Source organism: Thermobia domestica, chromosome 10 (assembly GCF_964235325.1).
Source record: "Thermobia domestica chromosome 10, izTheDome1.hap1.1, whole genome shotgun sequence".
In the NCBI taxonomy this organism is placed as follows: domain Eukaryota; kingdom Metazoa; phylum Arthropoda; class Insecta; order Zygentoma; family Lepismatidae; genus Thermobia; species Thermobia domestica.
In genome coordinates, this window is record NC_137463.1 from 103,529,548 (window position 1) to 103,550,981 (window position 21,434).

At 35.5% G+C, this 21,434-nt stretch overlaps 2 protein-coding genes across 6 annotated transcripts in view; one reads left to right on the top strand and one right to left on the bottom strand.

The window, feature by feature from the left end:
- Positions 1 to 21,434, top strand: part of LOC145662613 (uncharacterized) — a 450,934-nt gene that overhangs the window by 185,180 nt on the left and 244,320 nt on the right. The gene's annotated exons all lie outside the window — the stretch shown is intronic.
- LOC145662612 (uncharacterized) overlaps positions 9,166 to 21,434 on the bottom strand; it is a 41,707-nt gene continuing 29,438 nt past the window's right edge. The window contains exon 3 of the mRNA XM_081728340.1: positions 9,166 to 12,111. Coding sequence (XP_081584466.1) covers positions 10,874 to 12,111 — 1,238 coding nt within the window. The 3' untranslated portion in view covers positions 9,166 to 10,873. The remainder of the gene's footprint in view (positions 12,112 to 21,434) is intronic.

Below are 21,434 nucleotides of genomic sequence, written 5' to 3' on the forward strand. Positions count from 1 at the left end.
TGCTGCTCGCTATCTAAACAGAAACACCATAAAAAACAATGTTTACTCCACTTCCACCTTCATAGGGCCAAAAGCTGACTACTTTTTTTCGCAACTGGAAACAAACTTTTGTGCTATTTTTCACTTATCCACTTGATCTAACATTGTTCTGTAAACGTAGCAAACTGCTACATGGTTGAGCCTCTTTTGGGCCATAGTTGACCTGAGATACTTAAAATACTGCGGGGGGGGGGGGGGTGAGAAACCATTTCACAATTATTGGGGAGACACGCCCCTGGTGGGATTGACGCCTATGGATGTCTGCACAAATCCCTTATTTTTCTAATATGTTTTGTAAGGAGCGACAATAATTCATTCAAATTCAGGAGATGCATTTCCGAACATTGACCTTAAAAAATGTCCATTATCAGATAATAATCTGTGCATTTTTTTTTGTAATTATTTTGTTTTATTGAGTGTTGAGAACCCTTCAGCTCACTCTTTAGAAACATATTCCCAATAATGAAGCTCTCTCAACGATGAAAGAAACAAGATATCCAATAAATTGCACCAATTATTATTTCATTATTGATTAAATTTGTTTTCGGATCAAAGTTTCGAAATTCATCAAGAGTATTTGATTGAATTAGTGCAAATATTGTCTTTTATTCTCTCTCTCTCTCTCTCTCTCTCTCTCTATATATATATATATATATATATATATATATATATATATATATACAGAGTGTTGATTAATTCGTGTGTCAGTTTCATTTGTTCACTGTGCAAAAGTGGTATGAGGTAAAGCCGTGGAATTTGGTGTAACTTTAGACGAAGGACATAAGTTTTGTTTCGCGATAGAAACATGTCACTTGTACTGAAGATTGAAGAGATATAGGGTCAAAGATCAAATTTCGATTTTTTACTTATGGGATTCCAATGTTAAATTCTGAAAGAGCCTAAAAAACGTAAATCGAAGTAATAACAAAGAAAAAGCTGTATGGTATGATTCTATTTCGCAAGCCAACCAAATATGCGTCAATTAAGTGTCACTGTCAGAGGTCACTGTCAGATCAAGGTCACAGGCCATCTTGGGAACTCTGTTTTCAGTGTATTCAAGTGAGTTCTCAAGATGGCCTGTGACCTTGATCTGACAGTGACCTCTGACCATGACACTTGATTGACGCATATTTGGTTGGCTTATTTGCAATGATAATCACCGTGCAATGAATGAGAGCTGGCTGCATAATTACACTTAAGAGTCAAAGCGCTCCAGCATGGACTGGAGGCATCCAAACTCACCGCCGCCGAAAAAAAAAAATCAAGGCACAAGTGTCCACTGGCAAAGTGATGCTGACAGTATTCTGGGATAAAGGCGGGGTGATATGCACTGATTTCCTGGCATGTGGGACCACAATCAATGCGGCGTGGCAACCTCCTCCAGACCAAAGTCTAAGAGGCTTTGAGGAAAGAAAACAGCTACAGACAGTGAAGAATGACGTCATCATCTTGCATGACAACGCGCGTCCTAATACGTCCGCGGTAACGGGCACAGCTATCACCAGACTTGGTTGGGAGATCCTAAAACATCCCCCGTATAGCCCCGATCTGTCGACTTGCGATTTCCATCTTTTTGGCCTCCTCAGGGAGCACTTGGGAGGACAAAAATTACATACCGTGACGAACTAAAAACATTGTGCTAAAATGACTGAAAATCGTCTCAAAGAATTCTATGCTGCAAGGATAGGGCACTCCGACACCGATGGGACAAATGTGTGCGGGTACATGAGGAGTACCTTGGAAAAGAACAGTAATTGATTCTTATGTTGTCTTCTCTATGTAACAGTAAAAAATAAATTCATGTTATAACTTGAATGTTCCTCGCACTGTCTGTGCGAGTGTTCCTGGGTTCGATTCCCGGTGCAGACAGAAAGTTGTAAAAGCCTTTTCAGGGAAGCCATCCTGAGAGAGGATTTTCCGAGTTTTTCTAATTTACACCAGATAAATGTCTGGATTGTACGTAGCATGATCCCAGGCCACTTCTTTCCACGTTAGCTTCTTCCCTCATCACTTTCCCGGGTAGAGTGATCGTCGAGAGATATTATCCCTCGTACGTGACGGACTAAAGTGATCGTAAATGCCTACAACTCAGAAATACATAATCCTCGTCACTATCAAATGAACTTTAATGGTTCCTTCTTGAAACCTATTAGTAACCGTTTGTGTTGACAACACCGTATCCGTGGATTTTCTCGGGTACTCCTATTTCCTCCCACATTCTCATTCTACCAATATTCACTTGCCTTAATCATCCGTCTCCCATAGCTTAAAGGTGTGACGTTAAAGTGAAAGATTTCATTTTGTTTTCTATTAATGACCCAATTACTTTGTGAAAATTAAAATTCCATGTAGTATAATTTTAATATTTGCAGAGCAAAATTTAATGTAAATATTATTAAATGTATCTATAACTCAAAGACATGACTTAAAAAAGAAATCAGTAAAATCAAATAATCAAAATTCTAGTTCATTTGAAAGTAAAGAGAAGAGTAGTTCACTATATAAATCAATAGACTAAAAAAAATAAAGATGGCGCATGTACTTAGTACGCTTACGTTTTAATACACTTCTTTACGCACAGAAGCGCCCATAACGCCTTTCGTCTTTTAGGGGTGGGTAGAAAGGAGGCAAATCTACGGGGATATGCTTGCTAAGTTATGAGGGGATAAATGAGACTAGTAGAGTTTGCTCACGAGACCAGAAATACCTTGTTTTCAAAGGCGAGACTAGAAATTTCTCGAGTCTCGAGGATAGGCAATACTAGTTCATCCAGGTCTTAAATCTCAAACACTGCTTCAGTGTTACATGATTCACAGTAAATGAAATATAAATTGATAGTGATTACACAAATACAATGAAAGGCATTTATCAGCTTTAAAGGCACGCAAATAATTACACAATATGGTTTAAATGTTGTTGTATCACACCCTTCGTGTACCTCTCGTGATGAGGAAGGATTCTGATTAACTTCTAGATGAAATTTAGGAAAAAAATACAGGACAAATTTATAAAACGAGATAAGACGAGAATCGAGATAGGTGTTAGAATTCTTCGAGAATTGAAACGAGACGAGAATTTGACAAAAAATTACAAGATGAGATGAGAATACCTTTTTTCTTGTTTCATCTCGTGGGCAACACTATAGAGGAGTTTTCTCAGATGCTCAGCGTCGGCAAAGTTCTCAGACTGCGAATAATCTCATTATGTAAGCAAGTGGTAGAATCTAGTTAATGCAGTATGTAGTTAATATTGTCCCTCTCGAGACGAAAGGGCGTATCTCATTTTCTTAACTTTTCCAGGAGACAAAGTTAAACCTTTTGCCATTATTTATTCTATCGTCTTCTTTTAAAATTTAGTTTGATTTCTTTCGTTTCAGGTATAGAACTTACGAGATCAAATTAAATTTTAACAGAACACGATAGAATAAATTGTAAATTATATATAAACTTGTCTCCTGGAAAAGTTGAAAAAAGTGAGATACGCCCCTTCGTCTCGAGAGAGACGATATTATGAACTATAGGACGGACGAGGTTTTTCAGCAGCTGAAATCTATTTTTATTATAATAATGTTATTATTAGCTTCGTCAGAACTTGATTAGAACGTACAAAAGAGCTCTTAAATTTTGAATAGATACGTTAACGAGATAACAACAACAATAATTTCTCATATTTTTTTTCGCTGTAGCTATTCCCTGTTCGGCGTAAGCTCTAAACTGCGATAAACAAAGCCACGTGAAACTAAATCTAACTGATTTGCTGTTGACCTACCAACGCTTGTACTCCTCCGCAAAGTAGTTCATATAATTTGATTATTACTTTCACTATGAAGCTCCACATAAAACATTATTATTATTATTATTATAAATGACAAAAATATAATGCAGATTATCTAATAATACTGCAATCGAGTGTGGTTAATGAAACAATAGAAATAAACACGAAACATGCGCAGTAATTATGGCACCAATTCAACTGTGAAGGCGTGTTCTGCTTATAAAGTCTAAAAGATGGCTGGCATGAATCCCAAGGTAATCCTTTACTCACTAAGCAGCAATTGTTTACCAGCGATTTTTTTTTAATCTTTCGAGTTTTTTTCTGTCTTTGCTGCTGCTGTATCTGGACAACACGAGACAGTGTTGTCAAAATGCACGTGTATAATTCGCTCCTCCCCGTGAGGAGTGGGAGTGATACATTACTAGCCAATCGTAATTGCGACAAGCGGAAGGATACAAATATTTTGTTTATCGGAGTTTAGAGCTTACGTTGAACAAGGAATAGTCATTTCATGTAAAATTGATAAAATTATGATAGTTACAAGAAATAAGTATCGAGCCCCTGGTGTTTATATAACCCGTAAACTCATGGAAGTTTGACGGGTTGCAGACGACTAGGCGTTCAACTATCCATAACAAATTCTATCATTTTTTTTTTCCGTAGTAATTAGAGCAACCCAAAAGCATAATAGCAATTTAGACAGCCCGGTATGATGTCTGTTGTGGCGTGTGATGCCTTCATCCGCCCATTCTCGATACACCCTGGACCCGGTTGCACATGGAAACCGAATTCCTGTACCACCTCCGAAATCGAATGTTCCATGCGTCGAGCACCCACCACCGTGCCTCGTTCGAATGCCGGCAACTCATAACGACGTTGCATTTCACATGAATCACCCACACAGCCACTTCACACAACGTCTTACATACAAATGCAGCTGTCACGAAGCCCTCCAAGGGGTGTGGAACACACTTGGTGTCCGCCCACGAATGAGTGACCTGCTTTCCCATGAGTTTTGCATAGTGAATGTATGTCTCCTTTTTAGTACATTTTATTTATTTATTTATTTTTTATGGTTATTTTTTTCAATTTTGACTTCTTTTTATAAACAACTCGATACTTACTGAATTGGCTTGAGGTAAAACCGTAATTTTAGCTTCTATAATAGACAACGACGGTGGTTATTTGGTCATTCGGTACTAATTTTCAGTGAATTTCACTGTTTCCATCTAACACATTCAACGCAAACTTATCCATGGTTATTTTTTCTTTTCTTTTTTCTTTCTTTTTCTTTCTTTCTTTCTTTCTTTCTTTTTCTTTTCTTTTTTTTTTTGTATTCGTTGCGTGGTTTGTCTCGGTTAACTCATTAGTTTCTCTTACGTGTAGTAGATTTTTATTCAGCGCTACCAGTTTTCATCACAAGTGGCAATTTGCCCAAGAACTCTGTGCTTTATAGCTTAGAATAATTGTGATCTGGTGTTGAAATGTTGCTTTTTGTTATGAGACGTGGATCTACCTAACGTAGAATCCGTACCACATGAGCACCACCGGGGTTTCCCTCGCCAATGGCGAGTACAATTGTCATATTTCTAGCATGCTTATAGAAAACCATAAAAATATATTCAGGTATCTTCAACATATGTGGCTTCACAATAAATTTCGAAAACTACTGCTTCTCTGTTACATAACAATACATCTGAAGGATCCTTTGTATCCGTACTGTTTGGCCAAGATTTCATAGACTCAAATCCAACAACTTGAACTTCGTTAGAGGTTGCAGTGACTTAGTGGTAGAGTGCTCTCTTTTGATGCGTGGGATCCCTGGTTCGATCCCAGCTCGCACCCTGTGTCTCTTGTGGTGGATAAACACCTTGTTCATAGGTTTTCTTGAAGTCCAGTGGGAAAAATACCATTACGAAAACCTAGGCGCAGATGGGAGAAAAATATTAAGATGGATCTCGCAAAAATAGTAATACAAAGTAGAAACTGGATCCAGTTGGCTAAGGACAGAAGTCAATGGAGAACTTTTGTAAATGCGACATTTAATCTCCGGATTCCAAAGGCCATAGAGTTAATTATGCGTTTGTGTTTTGTATGTTGCAGTTATTATTAACGAAACTGTCTCAGTTTACAATTAAAATTATTTTTCGTTACTATGTGAAACCAAATAAAACGCATATAAAAAGTCTCCACGGTTTTTTGGAATATTTTTGAACAAAGAATTTTTTTATTGAAAATCAATATTAATCAAGTACATATTGACCATTATTATCTATGACCTTTTGTCATTTTTCGGGCAGCTTTGTAATTCCATCACTGTAGAACTTCTGTGGTTTATCGTCAAAATACTTGGCCAAGTGATTTTCAGCGGCGCTTCGGTCGGACAATTTTTTACGATCAAGAGAGTTTTGCAGAGACCGAAATAAATGGTAGTCAGACGGTGCAAGGTCCGGGATATATGGTGGATGCATCAAAACTTCCCAGCCAAGTTCCGTCAATTGTTCTGAGTCATCAAAGGTGTGTAGCCTCGCATTGTCATTATGGAACAAATTGCCTTTCTGTTGGCCAATTCTGGTCGCTGTTTCTGGATTGCTTCGTTCAAACGGTCGAGTTGTGCATATTACGGGACCGCATTGATGGTTTCGTCAGGTTGTAGGAGCTTATAATCGTCAATTCCCTTCCGATCCCACCAAACACTCAACATAACATTGTTTGCCACAATCCAGGCTTTGAAGTCGTTTGTGGAGGGCCACCAGCCTTTGACCAGGATCACTTGCGTTTGATATTCTCGTATTTCACCCATTTTTCATCGCCTGTAATGAGTCGCTTCAAATAGAATTAAAAAAAAAAAAATCACCGTCTGACTACCATTTGTTTCGGTCTCTGCAAAACTCTCTTGAGAAAAAGAAGAAGAAGAAGAGAAAAATTGGCCGACCGAAGCGCTACTGAAAATCACTTGGCCAAGTTTTTCAACGATAACCACAGAAGTTTTCCACCGATGGAATTATGAAGCTACCCGAAAAATGGCAAAAGGTCATAGATAATAATGGTCAATATGAACTTAATGAAAATTGATTTTGAATAAAGAATTTTTTGTTTAAAAATGTACCAAAAAAAAAGCAACCGCAGAGACTTTTTATATGACCCACATATGTATTTGATATATGTAAATTATCAATGTCACATATCTTCTCTTTTTTCTCCCCAAATTGTAAAAGTATTTTTGCTCTCTGTAAAACCTGGTAACCCTAATTCTAAGTACTCCTCTTGAAATATGGATGATAGTCATAATAATAGTTTCGAAGTAATGGTAAGAAGATAAATTCAGTAAATATGAAATACTAATAAAATACCTAATATAGCTTATTTAAAATTCAAAACAATAATTAAAAGCAATCGAAAAATACGACATGTTTGAATTGTATCTTCATATTATTTTGAAAGCGCTTGTGGTACGTGTTGGGAAGCATACTGAAGTTTAAATGAACACTGGAATAGAATTTGGTTCTGAAAATAACAATTTAATTTCAGTTGATTAATTTACTAATAGGAGCCTGAACTACCGTAATTACACAAGTGTTTGTCTCACGTGGAAAACGATCCCCAAGTGTCCTACGTGGTGGATTAAATTGGAGACGTTCTCATCAATTATGTCAATAATCGATTTTCAGTTCCTCACTGGCTGTGGGTAGATGAAGGGAGATTAACTCTGCAGTTAGGTAGACACAAAATGGAAGTGGTACATTAAAGTATTGTCACAATTCATTTAACCTAAATTGCAGTACCTTGTAGGTTGTAGCTTAAAATAGTTACACTCGACAATTACGAACAAAATGCAAGTAATTTTTATTTCATATTGTGTCTTGGATTCAATATAGTGTGTTGATTACAAGCAAAATAAAGAAGGACACTTTGCTTCAAAAATAAAGCCACAACCCCTCCGCATCAAGGCGAGCGCGATTCGCAGAAATACAAATCCCAAATGTTGATAATTTATCCGTTTCACACTAAGAAGTGAAGTTTTTTTCTGAATGCATTAATGAACTTAAACAAAAAGTAATAAGAATTAAAATATAAATGATGGTGTACAGTGGCGGTTCTTGAAGGAAATCACGTCGATAAACATTTAAATTTTATCCCTGCAAACTAAAGAAAGAAAGCTTATCTAATGAACCTACTGTAGGTACTGCTGTGATTTTTGTATACAACTTTCTGAAGCTGCTTTTAGCATTCTTCTCTGTAAGCTTGTATCGATCAAATTTTTCTATTGATTACTTCTCTTAAGAGCCACCACTGAAAATATTTTAGATTGGAACTGCATAAAGTATTTCTGTTTACTAACTAACTACAAAGTAACCGCTGTCTGCTGATGTGCAATTACGATTTTTTTTTTTTTTTTGGTTTTGTTGTTGCGTGAGATCGCCTTTGTGTTCTTGTCGCTTGGGTGGGGATATTTTTGATTATAACAAGAAACACATCACGTATATTTATTGACTTTTTTCAAAGGAAAAAGTGTCAGTTTGGTATTGTTTTGGTGTAAGTTTAGTAAAGAAAGTTAATTTTAAATCTAGCCGAAAAGTTTATTGTATTTACACAAAGCAATGTTTGGACCGTAGGCTTATTTATGGCTATACAGTACTTTAATTTCTCATAGTTTAGCTATCAGTAATTTGAAACTTTAGCTAATAAAATTATGTGCTAACATTTTACTGTTTTCTGTTTATTCATAGGGCAACAGATACAAATTGTGTATCTTTTGAATAATACAATATTCGTTGAAGTGTGTCTAAAATACTTTACTAATCTTTAGAGCCAAACACTGTTTTTAACATGTAGGTCTTTCCTTCTTATTTAATAAAGTACACAAATATACCAGTGAAAATAAGATGGGAAGCATCTTACACTTTCAGGTGGGAAAACTCAACGAAAGCAAGACGTTCGGCCAAAGTCAGCACTTAGGATAATGGTGGAAGTAACGTGCTATACTGAAAACGGTCGGCGTTAAAATATTACGAATCAAATTATACATTACTTTGTATGTAGTGTATAGTACTTCATAATGAGGTGTTCCTTTCAGACAATTAATATGGAATTAACAAAATTGTTAGTTCGTAACAAAATGCTGGTTCATAATAGTAAATATTAGTAAAAATTGCTGGTTCATAACAAAATTGTGTGATTTACTCGGATGAAGCACTTATGAACTAGTGTTTCTAGTAACTTGTGGATGTACATATCTACTTTATGCAATGATAAATAAGTTAAACAATTGGCATTCTTTGTAGATTCTGCTACAGTAACTATTTTCTTCACATTTTTTTTTAAATATCTCAATGAACGATAGCCATTGGAACACAAAAGCAAAAGTATATTATATTTATAAGCTTTTTATTTATAAAAACATAAACATGAAATGTATTGCACACATATAAAAAGCTTAAGGACTAAATAACTTAATTCTGAAGGACATGTAGTCAGTTACGGAGTATAAATATCATGGCAAAATATGTTTTAATATCTTTTTACTCAATGTTCTGTGGCAAATTGTGGGCTTACTCTTACGTGACAAATGTTTTCAAAATTAGAAGTCTCCTTAGAATTTAGAAGATTTCTAATATTATTGGGGTTTCCCATTATAAAACTCCAACGAATTTGTTTTTCAGTCTGTATGTTGATTGTTAAGGAAACAATAATAACTGAACAAAAGTTCACTCATTTCAGTCAGATCCACAGGAACGGCGGATTTAGGTATTTAATCTACCTTCCTGGCCATAAATTTTAATGAAAAAGTACTGAGTGCATATTTAATTTCTTTCTACAGTATCTTAAATGTATATTTCCCTTCTCCAAATTAACAACGTTTCTGCGCTCCTGATTCCAAAATGCATGGAGTTTTTAGGACCTTAATAAAAGAAATTAAAAAAGAAAGTTTCTTAAAAGTAAGTACTCATAAAAACTTGAAGATGTTTTAATTCCTGTGTGTAACGATTTTCTTTGATCACTGATATTAGATGATTTTATAGCTTTATATTAAGCTGACTCCAAAGTAAGCTCAAAGTTTAGGGCTAGACTAGGGCCCACAAAATAAGACGAGACAATTTTTGTGACGGGGGTAGAGCTCTTCCAATAGAAGCAGATATACTTTCCTAGTTAAGGCCTCGCTTTCACATCTTTTCGAGATAAGACAGTCTCCACTCTTGCCTCGTAGGCAATCGTAATTCGGACCTGGTGCCTACCATTTTGCCTATTTTTTCCCCTAGCTTTATCTGGCAAGGAGTATTTGGATATTAAGACTCAACACAATTAAAATGTTAAAAAGCGACTTATTTCTCTTTTGTGATATAAGACAAAGATTTAGTAACAAATTTGAAGTTACTAGTTGACCTAAATATAATATTTGCCGACATTGAATCAAAACTAAGTTTGATATTTCGCTTATGGTGGGCGACCTGCGTGGAATGTATCCATTTTCTGTATCATTATATTTAATAGTTACATGAGCAGTAATAATAATAATAATAAAACTTAAGGTTAAGCCTTAGAGGACAACACGAAAATGATGCAATTAATTATTGTCAGTTTTCTTATGTCTGGAACATATGATTGAGACAAGTCTATAAATACAATCAGTTATATTCAGTTACTGAATATAATGTAAACACAATAAATATAATTGCTATAGTTATAAAATGTTCATGAACTTTTCGCAGCCACACATTTTACTTGTAATAAACTTCCAGCACTGCTTAGTTGGTAATCAGTGTACATATTAAATGTAACACAACGTTGCACTTAGTACAGTTTAAAAAAATCCACTAGAATAATTAAGCTCACGCACTTTGCGCATCTAATATAGACCTATTTAAGATACTTCACAAATATTTGTAATAGTTTGTTTTGTTCGATGTTGATCGACAAAATGTCATTTAAACATAGTAAGCTGGAGAAATTTGTAACACCACAAGGGATCACTTGGAGTGTATCAAGCGATTGTAGGTGAAACTGTTTTGTCTGAAAGACATCACCAAAAACAATTTTTGATAGTTCAGTTTATACTTCATCAAAGATAAGGTGTCACATCAAATGAAAGTACTTTTAAAGCCAAGAATCCTCCATAGCCAGGTTGGCCTTTGTGAAATAATCCAACACCAGCAACCCAAGTTGGATAAAATGGTGTCACAGGTTGTGCATCAAGGAAGGGGATAGTGCTTTGGGATGCATCTTTTAATAGAGAAGTGGGACAAAATGTCGTATACTGATCATGCATAGAATCAGGTTCTGACGGCAGTGTTGTTTTTGTGGGCACATCTGGGTCGTTAATTCGGAATTCAAGTCTTGGGTTATACTCTGCTGCAGGTGTGTTATCATTTCCAATCCAATAAGATGCGTCAGGGCGGATAATTCCACTAATAAAATCAATAGGTGTCACACGGATCATCAGATTGATGTGACCTCCAATCTGACGGAATTTAAGTCCAGTTACTACATGACCAGGTGGTGCGTTAATGTCGTCTAGATCAATGGACCGTTGTTCCCAGGATAGTTTAGCATAATCAATGCCTTCCGAAACATTGGATTGGTCAGGATCGAAATAGCAAGGTGGGATCCATTTGATCGATGAATTATTAATTGTTCCAAGTGGCGTGGCTTCTCCCTCTTGAATTTCCAGATGGAAAACTCTGCCCGATCTTGTAAGCTTGACCCCTGTCACTATTCGATTTCGATCTTGATCCGTAACTACCTCTTTCAGACTGAAGTACCTATGGGAAATTGGCCCTGGTTCATCACATAAGCACAGACAGTATGAACATCTCCAGAAGACCCATCTGTGCCAACTGTAGGCAGGTACGAAATCATTTTCGGGACATGTTTCCCCTTCTCCATATTGCAGGCCAGAACCAAACCTTATAAAATCATATCGACGATTTCCCTTGTTAGAGAGACAAACATCTGCAGTACTTTCTACTCCTCGACACTCAAAAAGTCTTCCATGACATGGTCGTTGACTGGCACAGAGTGGCGTGCCTTCAGCACAAGACTTTGGAGCTGCTACCACTTTGTACGATGCACATTCATGACGACAGTGTCCCCGATCAGCCAGTGATATTTCATTCTCTAGGTACGACTGCAAAAAGTTGTCGAGCTGATAGTATGATGAATTTTCTACATAGTTATCAGGATCGCAGACCCAGTACCAAGAAGGAGCTGTTTCCAATACATCTCGGATGGCTGTTAGCCTTTCGATAGCTCGTGAAAGCATGTCCGCTCTTGCCATTTCAACTTCAATTGTGTAATCTCCTGCAACGAGAAGAAAAGTTTTTCTTTTGAATATGATAAATATATATATATATATGTTAAAGTACATAATTATGCAAATCAAAAATACGAGTACATAGTAGTGTGAAATGATAGCGTTTAGCTGTATCACATTTAGCAGTTCTAGTTCAAATAATGTAGACTATTATTATTATTATTATTATTATTATTATTATTATTATTATTATTATTATTATTATTATTATTAGTATAATATAGAACTTAATACAGCGAAACTTCCTATTAGCAACCATTGATTCCAATGACAATTGACCGCGGTAATATAACACTACAATTTGTTTATACAATAAAAACACTGCATGTAATGCAGTACCTATCTCATTTTGCCTCATGCATACATTATATCAGGCTTTCTCGAAGTTTAGTCCGCGGACCATAAATGGTTCTCGAGATCCTTGTGGTTCTCTTAGATTGAACATTAGTTCAAAAAACACAGAAAAAATAGAATTTAATTGAATATCGCACTAAAGTTGAGAATCTCAAATTGGTACTGTATACTATACAAATGAATACTTCAATTTTACGTCCCACGTTTACGCCGTGTATGCTAAAGGAGACTGTGATAATGAGAAATGAATGAAATAGTGGAATGGAGAAAATATGAGAAAACGGGAAAATCCTGAGAACCCCCCCCCCACACGGTGTTTGTTCATCACAAAGCCTACTTGATGCGAGCTGGGATCGAACCAGAGATCCCACGCATCTGAAGTGAACACACTACCACTGAACCCCTGCGGCCCGCTACTATAGAAATAATTAAATTCTGATAGTTTCTATAGATGTATTACTATAAAATTTTCTTGATATACTTCAGTTATGAAAATAAATTCATACGCATTTTCTTCAGTTAATACTGATATATAATTAAGAAAGTTTTAATTAACATTTAAAAATATAAGTAGGGCATACACTGGTGCATTGGCATAAAAAAAATGGGTAGCTTTCGAAGAAGAAAATCTTTCAGTTTAACGTCCCATTAGTATGGCCTTTAGGCTAAGGGAGACTATGATTAAGACAAATGAATGATGGAGGACTCGATGAAATGTGGGAGGAAACGGAAGTACTCTGAAGAAACCTACGGACAAATTGTTGTTCACAGATACTGGCCGAGAATCGAACCCGGGACCCCGTGAGCTTTCGAAGAATAAAGTACGATAATCTCTAAGTATTCTGGTTAACAAATAGTCCCTATTTAAAAAAAAAATCTAAACTATATCATAATGATTGTGTATGTTCGACACGCTAATATCCCCCCCCCCAAATATTACGGTACATTATTTATTATTTCCATTTCGCCTCTCGGATGATAGCTAATACTTGCAACATGAATCTGTTCTTCTTACATTAAATGATCCTTAGAAGAAAATGTCTTGATGTAAGAATAAAATAAACTCATAAACAACACGCCTGTTGCACTTTTAGGTAAAACTTTTTTTTTTTCTAATACGTTTCTACAAGTGGTGGCTCGTGGGCTAAAAATGTAGTGGTTTGCAGCCTTGAATTTATTCGAGGTCGGAAGCTTGTGAAAAGTCAGTGCCGTTGGAGGAAAAAAGTGGTTTCATGGGGTTTACCATTTTTCCTGTCAACGATGAAAGAATACAGTACTTATCTGCGATAATCAAGGATTTAAAATAATTAAGATAATAAGTCTGCAAATGTTTCTTAATTTGGCAAAACAACGTACATTAATACGTCAACAGCGTGAAACAGTCTAAGATAACTATCACACTTAAAGAAGAAACTACTTAATTAGAAAATAATGAACTATTTCTTAAATGAAATTTATCAGCCAATTTAACTCCAAAATCCTAATAGTGGTAATTAGATGACAGAAGTTCCATTACAAGAGTAATTCATATCTTGTTGGTATTTCGGTGTTAGTCATAACTTGCACACAAACTGTTCGTGTTGTGATGTCACTGTAATTCATTTCGTAATCTCTGTCGTGAGTGACTGCGGATTTCAAGCAATTGTTGGTTGATTGTCTACGGCAGAGGGAAATGTCTCACACTCGGAGAGGAAGAGAAGGACGCAGGACTTGCAGGCTACTATGATGGAAGTCTTTGCGTGACGTGCGACTGCCTGAGATTATGAAAGATTCGTTTCATAAAATGCGTTTAAACTGCTGATGATTGCAGAATGTTATATATCGGACTCGTTTTAAGATGGAAATTTGGAGTATTTTAAAGAAACATTTACCTAGGTACTTATTCTTTCGCTGCTCGTCCTCAAATATATTTGAGAGAGACCATTTTATAGGAATTTTTAAAGTTGATATAATAATATAAATGCCAGATTTCTATCAACGAACTTAATTAATTTTTCTTAGTAACTCCTACAGGAGTTATACTAATTGTTCTATATACTTTATTATTATACTTAGTAAACAATTCTTGTAATATATCCATTTATAATTTCCTTGAGTACTAAATTTTTTCCACATGTTTTGTTTTAAGAGTTGTGTTAAAACGTTCTACGTTACAAAGACACGTGTTCAAAATAGAGGGCTCAAAATTGAAAAAAAATCGCAAAATATCTCTATGACTTACGGTTCTGAGATATGGCTCCTCAAATCTCCAGAAAGAAATCGAAACTTTTTTGACCAGTATCTCGGGAACGGTAAAAGTTACGCGAAATATTCCATCACTTTTTTCAAATAGTTTTTGATGCTCTATCGAATAGAGAGTTCAAACTTGAAAAATTCGCAAATACCAGACACACGCGCACGCAGACAGAAAATTCAGTAACGAACTTTTTAAGTTCGTTGAAAATTGAAAACGAGGACATCACCAAAATGTTTTTCAGTTGCTTATATTTATGTACCTAGGTACAGTAACCCTATTTCATTATATAAGACTTTTTTTTTTTTTTTAAAAAAAAAAAAAAGAATATCAAAATATCAACGATAATACTAAGAGAAATTTGTGTGTACTTTCGATTCACCAAAATAAAGTTTAGTGGAACTTATTGTCTCTTCCAGGTGCATCGATGAGAGCCTTGTCACGTAAAAAGTTACGTAGTTTATATTGTAGACCACAAGCGTGTTTCAGATTTACTATCATCGTCAGTTCTTTACCGAGTCTTCTTGATCTCGGGGAGAAATCTAAAGCTCGACGAAGGAGACTATTTCCATTATCTACCGGCTTACACCTATGTCATAAAATATTGGAGGGATTCTAGAAGTTTCGGGAGATTTCGCCCTTAATGTGTATAGATAAAGCACTGATCACCTTCATCACCACTTTGTTCATAATTTGTACAAATTTGAAGTTCTGCGTTCACTGTTTCAACATTGAGTCCATTTTTATTATCTTTCTACAGAGATTTAGTGGTTGAAAATATTCTCTCACATTTACATTGCACTTAAATATGGAGAAAATGTAAGAAGCTATTATTTTGTAGTTCGTGAAGTTTGTAGAATATCATTACTGAAAGATGTCTATACTTTCCTTTGTCTAATAACTTGCGTTCGCGTCTCAGTTTCCACTATTTCCTATGTTCTTCATACATTTTATCTATGTTAAGATCTTCAATTTTTAGCAATACTTATTCTTAAGCTACAAAAGGAGAACAAAAATAGTTTGGTTTAATTACAGAGAACATCAATTTTGTTCCTTCAAAACCAGAGGTTAAAAGCTGAGCGTTTGGTAACCCTAAGTCACAAACTCAGGTTTAACCCTTTATTTGCCACTGTTGCTCTCAAGCAACATCGCATTCTATTGCAATATCCACACGAATTATAACGTCAGTGATCATTTAATTGGCATTATTGCTTTCATACAATATTCATATACATGATCTGCGGGTCGCTTGTTTAGATATTTCTAATCTTCGTCAACATGATACAGTCACATTTAGTATTGTAGAAGCTTTATTTCCTACGTTCTTTTTTTAAATATTTTTTATTTGTGGTGTCTTGCTCTGTAGGAAAATATTTCAACGAAACTGCTGCTAATTACTGAGAGTATTCGTAAGATATTTGACCATAATAGGGCAACGCTGCTCAGTAGCTACATATAAGACCTATTTTATGGCAATCTTGCTTTGAAATAAACGCCCTGTATTTTGTAACCAAAATACAAAAATATTAAAATTACGAAATTATGATCAGGAAGTCATGGTTCAATCATAAAAGTAAACTAAATATTTTTTTAGTGGTAATGCAATCAATGCTTGCCAATTAGTGTTAATGGCTTGATTTTAAAATTCGAAGGTGACATGATGCCTTAACACTTGAGTATATTCGAAGATAGGAGCAAAAGAGGCTAAGGTGAAGTACTTTTCTTGTGTTTTTATTTTATTTATTTGTTTTTGTAAATACATTCATATATGAATTCAAATAAGCAGAAATGAGTTTCCTATGCGAAACTTATTTGATTCCTTAACCGACAAAAGACGAACGTATTGAATTTTAATGGAATGTGCCCGACTACAGTTACCATATTAAAACAAGTGCTCCTCTAGGTTCCAGCAAATCTACTCAATGCTCTCAAATGAATTAGCAGACAAGAGCAAATTTTCTATTAAAGCCTAATGATATTTAGTACCGGTACATGTATTTTAGTAGAACTTGTGAACGCACGTATTACATATATATATATATATATATAATACAATTGGAATATTTAAAATACCTAAAAGGTAGGTAAGAAAAAGTCGCTTTCCGTAACGAAAAAGTGCTATTTCCAGTGAGCTGTTCTGCTCGTTTAAGTGTATTGGAACTAGGTATATATTTATTGTATTTTATTGAAGTTTATCGCCTCCAGCACCGAGGATACATGAATTTCGGACCTAGTTTGTGGAATTGAGATACCATAATGCGTTCAAAGTTCAATGCTTTTCCACCGAGAATCGAACCGGCGATCACGCGCACACAGATATTTGTGAAATGAAATTGAATTTCAGTTTTACGTTCCATGATTATGCCCTGTAGGTTAAGGGAAACATATGAATGATTAAGATGAGTAATAATGAAAGAACCGGTGGAGTAAAAGTTTGGGAGGAAACGGGGAACCCAAGAAACATGTGGACGCAATGTTATACACCACAAACTCATTGGTCTGAGATCGAACCAGGAATTCCTTGCACTAGAGGGAAAGCGCTCTACAACTGAGGAGGGAAGGGCGCGGTATCACTCAGAGATCATTGCACCAAATTTGGTGTAGGAGTAGGTAATGGGAATAGAAAAGAACGTGTGGAAGCATTTGTTTCGCAGGCGTTCGGAATCAGAAATAACGGGCCCTACAATTCGGGATAAGTATGGCCTGTCAATCAGATATTGATGGGATGGAGCCTTTGCTCGCTGTTGCGGCCAATGCTGAAGAAGTTAAATAAAAAATAATGAAAACGGAAAAGATTAGCTGAAAAGAAAATGCGCCAATATCCGCTCTCAGCCCTACCAGGCAAATGCCGGAATCTAAAGCATCAACTGCCCTTGCCATTACCCCCTTATCTCTATAAAGAGGAATTAAAATGTTCCTTTTAAAAGCAGTCTCATCTGTTTCAGTTTGAACGTGTGTTGGTTTTTTAGCACATTTATTTTTGAATGCAGTATCTGGTATTATGTGTGCCTGTTTTATTTTTTTAATGCTTCTGTTAACAACTGTTTCATTATTTAAAAAAAAAAAAACAAAAAAAAAACAGTATATACCTCACTGTGCTGTATATTGACATTAACTACTGTATTTTCTAATCTTGTTGAAACTAATTTTGAAGCTAACTTTACGAAGCTAATTTTGAAGCTAATGTGTGTATACAGTGAAGACGTTCTGTCTCATATGTGCTAGGCAACAGAAGTAAAACGCTCATGTTCATTTTGTGTTCACTCTATTAAAGTGCAGTGTTTGTGAAACCTGCGTGAGTTATAGTTGGAGTCCTGAACGCAGTTTTTACGAATCTGTTTTTGTCCAATATATTTTGCTACTTTCTAGTGGTGAGTAGACCAAATTAAAATATTTTTTTATCTTTTGCTTTAACATAGTTGTGTTAATGAACAGTCTTGTATGTATTCAAACGTTTATTTTTGCTATGGCCGTCCACAGTCTTTCCCATTTCAAACATCACTAATCCCGAAATATATTTTAAATTCGCCTCACAAACACACAATACTTTAATTTTGGTGGGTGCCACGTCTTAGATATCGGACACCCATATAAATGAAATCAGTTAATATTGGTGGGCTCAAGCATTTAATATTTGCGTACTGACGGTATCTTATAGTATGAAGAAATACAGCAACTTCATTTGGACCCCCTCCCTGGAAAACTTCTGGCGACGTCCATGATTAATCTCTGTATATATTTTCTTTATTTTTCAAATATAATTTCATTAAGCTAACTATTGATGCATACTCAATTGGTAAAGGCAAAGGCAGGGCAGTTGATAGATTTTAGTATCCCGGCATTCGCCTGGTGGGACTGAGGGCGGACATTGGCGCACTTTCTGTTCAGCTCATCTTTTTTTTTTTTTTATTCTACTTTATTTAACTTCTTCTGCATTGGTCACAACAGCGAACAAAGGATTGTCCTATCAATATCTGATTGAGAGGCCATACTTCTTCTGAACTTAGGGCCCATTATTTCTGATTCCGAACGCCGGCGAAGCGAATGCTTCCACATGTTCTTTTCTCTTCCCATACCTACTCCTACACCAAATTTGGTGTAATTATCTCTGAGTGACATTGCGCCCTTCCCTCGTGACTTATAGTGTCCACCTCAGACGTACGTATATATGTTTCGGTTAAAATAAAATAAGGATTTTTCTTTAAAATATTTGTACAGTTGTAAATAATAACTCATCTAGCAATGTTTCTACAGTGAATTAATAATTTGCCTATTATATTCATAAAACCTTTTCCAAAGTGTTCAAGCATTTCTCGAATGCCAATGCATAACATAATTAAATATACAGAAATAGATCTTCACTTGTAAGCAAATCAACAATAAACAAATCGTTTTTGCAAACCGTTCAACGTCTTAACGTAACGTATCATGACTCTCTTGAACATTATCAAAGCCGGAAGTGGTTCCAATTTAATATTACTTCCGGTTTCAATACTGATTTCCAAAGAGCAAAACCAGTAAGAGACATCGAGATGCCTGTTTTTGCAATCGATTCATTGCTCTAAGAATAGGTTCTACCTTCTTTATTAACCTTCTGTTGGTCCACATTTCATATAACCTCGGTGCTGAAGAGAGACGCTAAACCAATAAAATACAACAAATATATACCTGGTTCCAATACTCCTAAACGAGCAAACAGCTCACTGGAGGTAGCACCTTTTCGTTAAGGAAAACCACTTTTTCTGACCTACCTTTTAGGTACTTTTCGGAGTGATTCACTTCGTACCAAACGGAAGTGGTTCAACGTCATAGAACAAAAATGGTATTAGATAGCAAAAGCGGTTTTCCGCAAACTATTCAAGGTCTCAAGAGAACATACTATCACAATCAGCAACATTCCCAAAACCGAAAGTGGTTGAAATTTATTACTATTTCCGATTTCAGTACTGATTTCTGTAGGTCAAAACGGTAAGAGATATTGAGATGCAGTTTTCTGCCCCCTCGATTTAGGTTTCCAAGAGTAGGTTCTATCCCCTCCCCTAACCATCTATTCAGTCCGGAATTGGTTCAAATTGACGATTTCCAGTTCCAGCTTTATCGCCATAGAACAAAAACAGTAAGGCATAGTGAGTAACAGCATTTTGACATACACCCTGTTCCTCGGAAGTTGAATCTATCTTTGATCTTATTAATCTATTGCAGCCAGTAGGTATACTACTTCAAGTTGGAGAGTGAATTCCCTCCCATAGTTTAGAAGTCTGCCGCAGTTTCACACTGTGAAACGAAACTCATTTGTCTTGTATTCTTGTAACCTGTACAGTAATGCACAGAACCATCCGACATCCCCTTCATCCAATAACACCACAGCAGCAGCGGGGCTACGAAACAATTGCAACAACTCATCAGATACGTAGTAGTAGACCCTATTTCTTTTATTACATTGGGAAGTAGGATTGAGTGCCAACAGTATTCGACTGAGAAATAGAGCCACAGGTTCGTGAAAAATCATGTAATTGTCGTCAGGTTTAATTCAGGGACTTACGCTGTAAAAGTAGGATAAAAAGCGCAGGAGCGTTGTTCTATACGTGAAGTAAAATAACAAACGCTCTCTCTTCCCTACACTTTTGTGCTGGTGGTTGTTAGAAAATTACGTATAGAATTATGAATTTAGTCTTCAATTTGTAGAATATTCTGAAAATTACGCGATAAAACTGAATAGAGAAAGAATTTATTCTTCATGGGTCAAGGTCAAGCCCTGTGGATAAAATGTATACAAGAATTCGTAAACAGAACGTAAACCAAGTTCTTAAATAAAAGTGAGAGTTTAATGTCTTTCTTTTAGACTAATTAACTTAAATTGTGCAATTAATATCAAGCTTGCACTAATGAAAGTGGGTCGATGGTGTACATTAAATTGCAAGAAGTTAATAAGTTAATATCGTCAACATCTTAACATGCGCCTTCACTTATGAGCAGACAAGTCGTGAGTGAAGGATACGTTTTATCTGTGGCTTACAATTCTTAATAACTGTTATTTTACATAGTCATGTTTCTTTATAATTCAGCAAATTATAAATCATATGAAAAAAAGCGTTATGTGAAGAGTGCAATAAATTTCTAGTTCAAGGTATGTAGAACACGAGAATTTCTTAATGATTGCTGATAACCTTGACATCCTTCATCAAGATCGAGATTTTGTTTGTTTTGAATAATTAAACACTTTCTTGAAGTAATATATTTATTTAGTAGTTGTTATTTTCACTTGGCTCAGTATATAGACAATGAACATTCTTATATTTTATATATATTGTTAACAATATGTTATGATCATTTTATGGAGGTATTTTGTTCGTCTGAATTTTAAGATAAATTAAAGTAATGTTTCCGTGTACATTTTATTGTAAATTTGGTGTAATTTATTCGGATATGAATAACAGTAAACAAAAGTTTCTCTACTGTGCAGTGTTTCTAGAAATGTTCGGATCCACGGCAGAATATTTCTCAAGAATTTACTCTAGTGCCACAATTGGAATCATAAACAAGTATATAAAATCATAAGAATCAGCAAAATGTTCTTGTGCAGGCACATATTTCTTTTAGATTGGACTTGCGTCAATTACCCGCTTTTCTGAATAAAAATAAGAAAAAAATAGTAATAGTCAGTCAGTCACCTTTCACTATTGCTGAAGCGATCTCTGATATCGGTCATTTTCGATCATATAT